We start from the raw sequence: 2,644 nt of genomic DNA on the forward strand, positions 1-2,644 counted from the left end.
GCTTTCTATATGAGACTAAAAAGCATAAAAATCCATATTGGGAGACTTACTCCAGTTGCCAAACTCGTGTTGATTTCTTCTGCAAATTGACCTAATTCAGAAATTTTTGTATTTTCTGTCTTTACTGATCTACAGCTGGAAATATTGAGCCAAATTCGTCATCCGCACTTGCTGATTCTTCTCGGTGCATGTCCTGACCACGGTTGCCTAGTATATGAGTTCATGGAGAACGGTAGCCTTGAAGATAGACTGTTCAGAAAAAATAATACACCTCCACTTTTATGGTTCGATCGATTCAAAATTGCGTGGGAAGTAGCTTCAGCCCTTGTCTTCCTACACAATTCAAAGCCGAAAGCCATCATACATCGTGATCTAAAGCCAGCAAACATTTTGCTGGATCGTAATAATGTGAGTAAAATAGGAGACGTTGGCCTTTCAACAATGGTTAACAAAGACTCGCTTTCGTTATCCCCTGCATACAAGGACACTGCTCCAGTGGGCACACTGTGCTATATCGATCCCGAGTACCAAAGAACAGGAGTTGTCTCCCCTCAGTCCGATGTATATGCATTTGGAATGGTTATTTTGCAACTGCTGACAGCAAAACCGGCTATTGCATTAGCTCATGAAGTGGAACTTGCTGTAGAGAATGATCGTCTGATGGAGGTCTTAGATCCAGAGGCCGGTCCATGGCCAGTTGAAGAAACTAATGATTTGGCTCTCATTGCCTTGAAATGTACTGAACTTAGGCGAAGAGATAGACCCGACTTGAGAGACCAAGTTCTACCTGTTTTGGAGAAAATGAAAGATAAGGCAGAGACAGCTAGAAATTTAACATTGATCTCTCCACCACCACCTCCGGACCACTTCAAATGTCCCATTCTCAAGGTATGAATATTTTCTTCCAAACTTTATTTAGGTCATTTTTTGCCTCGGTGAGTGACTATTCATTGCATATATGTACGGGGTCAGTTAGAAAATTGCAAGGCTAGAACCTTAAATCTGACAAACATAAGAAGCAAAACAAATACACAAAAACACATACTTAAGGTGATTGGAGAATGCTCCTATGCCTACAGTGGCTTAAGTTCTCTTACTAGGATAGGATTTCATACAATTGCAGTAGATAACTGACTCATTAACTAGTTATACTTGAGTGCTTACATAACTTTTGAAATTACATATTTAGCTCTAATAATAAAGTATATTCCAAAAGCATCACTCTGTTCAAACTCCAGATTCGAATAAGGAAGTCATTTCATTCATATACAAATAACCATGTAAGAATTTTGCATTTCAGGAGGTAATGACCGACCCTTGTGTAGCCGGGGATGGATACACATACGAGCGCAACGCAATAAAGGAATGGCTTAAGGAGAAAGATACATCTCCCATGACCAACTTACAATTGCCACACAAATGCCTGATACCGGATTACACCCTTCTTTCTGTTATCATGGAATGGAAGTCTGGGAAACATTGAAGTCAATTTGCATCTTCTATTGTGATTCTCTTAATGATTCTCGGCCCTTTTTTTTTGGTGTAAGCGCCGTTTATGCTCTTAGTAGTTGCTTTCAAATGTATAGAGTAGAGGTACTGATGAAAAATTAGCTTTATATCCTCGGGTAGAGTCTCTTTCTATTGTAGTGCATATAGATCAATTAGCAAGAATGTGATGCTGCAAAACTTCAATTGTAGTTATGGAGTTGTTTAAAACTTCTGTTATTTTCGTGTATGTTTTCTCGTTTGAAAACATATTCTTTTAATATTTCTTTTTCTTTCAACATTCTTCTTTCTTTTCTCCTGAAAATCCTTCGCACAGAACAAAGGTAGAATACTTATCATACATTAAGGTCTTGATAAAGTTGCAAATTGCTGACAAGCAACTCAACAAAGTGGACGTGTAAGCAACTGAGTAGGGATCCAATCAGAAACAGAACTGCAATCTTTTTCTTTAATCAGTGAGATGATCAAATGCATTGACAATTAATTATTTATAAGTATCAATCGTCAACAACTAACTACTAGTGGAATTTGATCTCAAAACTTCAAAATTTGAGAACTAGCCGATGACTCTTCTACTATCTAAACTACTTATTAACTGGCACGTTTTTAAGAATGTAGTGCATGCAACTTCCACAAGTTTTCAGGTGGAAATGCTTTTTTTTCCTAGATCTAGATAATTTTGTGTTCTTGTCATTTGTTATTCAAGGTTACTCCTGTATACTGTTTTATAAATTTTACTTCTGTTTTGAATGTATTCTTAAACATTGAGTTCCAACTTTTTTAAATTTGTTATGCTGCAGAAAAGTTGAAGCCGTTTCAGAATGGAAAACAAAAACAGGGCTAACGTAGATGGACTAAATGGATTACGGCCCTCAATGGTGTCTTCCGTTGTTGGCATAGCTATAAACTGCGGCAAGAGAAGTAAGTATGTGATCAGGTGGGCTTTGGAGAACTTAATTCCGGACGGAGGCCCTGAACAAGTCTGCTTCAAGTTGATACATGTTTTCCCTGAGATCACTACAGTCCCAACACCTAGTGAGTTGCTGCCTCCAGTAATATTGTGAATGATCAAGAGATTATCTTTCGGATTCAAGTTTCTTGTTACGTGTGATTTTTTCAATATTGAATTTTTTAAACG

General features: G+C 37.7%; 2 protein-coding genes across 2 annotated transcripts in view; both read left to right on the forward strand.

Annotated features, from left to right (window-relative positions):
• The window catches only part of LOC105160645 (U-box domain-containing protein 35), a gene marked incomplete in the record, with an annotated part of 5,371 nt that extends 3,636 nt beyond the window's left edge, over nucleotides 1–1,735 (forward strand). Inside the window, 2 exon segments of the mRNA XM_011078121.2 lie at nucleotides 136–888; nucleotides 1,301–1,735. Coding sequence (XP_011076423.1) covers nucleotides 136–888; nucleotides 1,301–1,483 — 936 coding nt within the window.
• LOC105160740 (U-box domain-containing protein 52) overlaps nucleotides 2,328–2,644 on the forward strand; it is a 4,390-nt gene continuing 4,073 nt past the window's right edge. The window contains exon 1 of the mRNA XM_020693500.1: nucleotides 2,328–2,558. Coding sequence (XP_020549159.1) covers nucleotides 2,328–2,558 — 231 coding nt within the window. The remainder of the gene's footprint in view (nucleotides 2,559–2,644) is intronic.

Source organism: Sesamum indicum, linkage group LG4 (genome assembly GCF_000512975.1).
Source record: "Sesamum indicum cultivar Zhongzhi No. 13 linkage group LG4, S_indicum_v1.0, whole genome shotgun sequence".
In the NCBI taxonomy this organism is placed as follows: Eukaryota; Viridiplantae; Streptophyta; class Magnoliopsida; order Lamiales; family Pedaliaceae; genus Sesamum; species Sesamum indicum.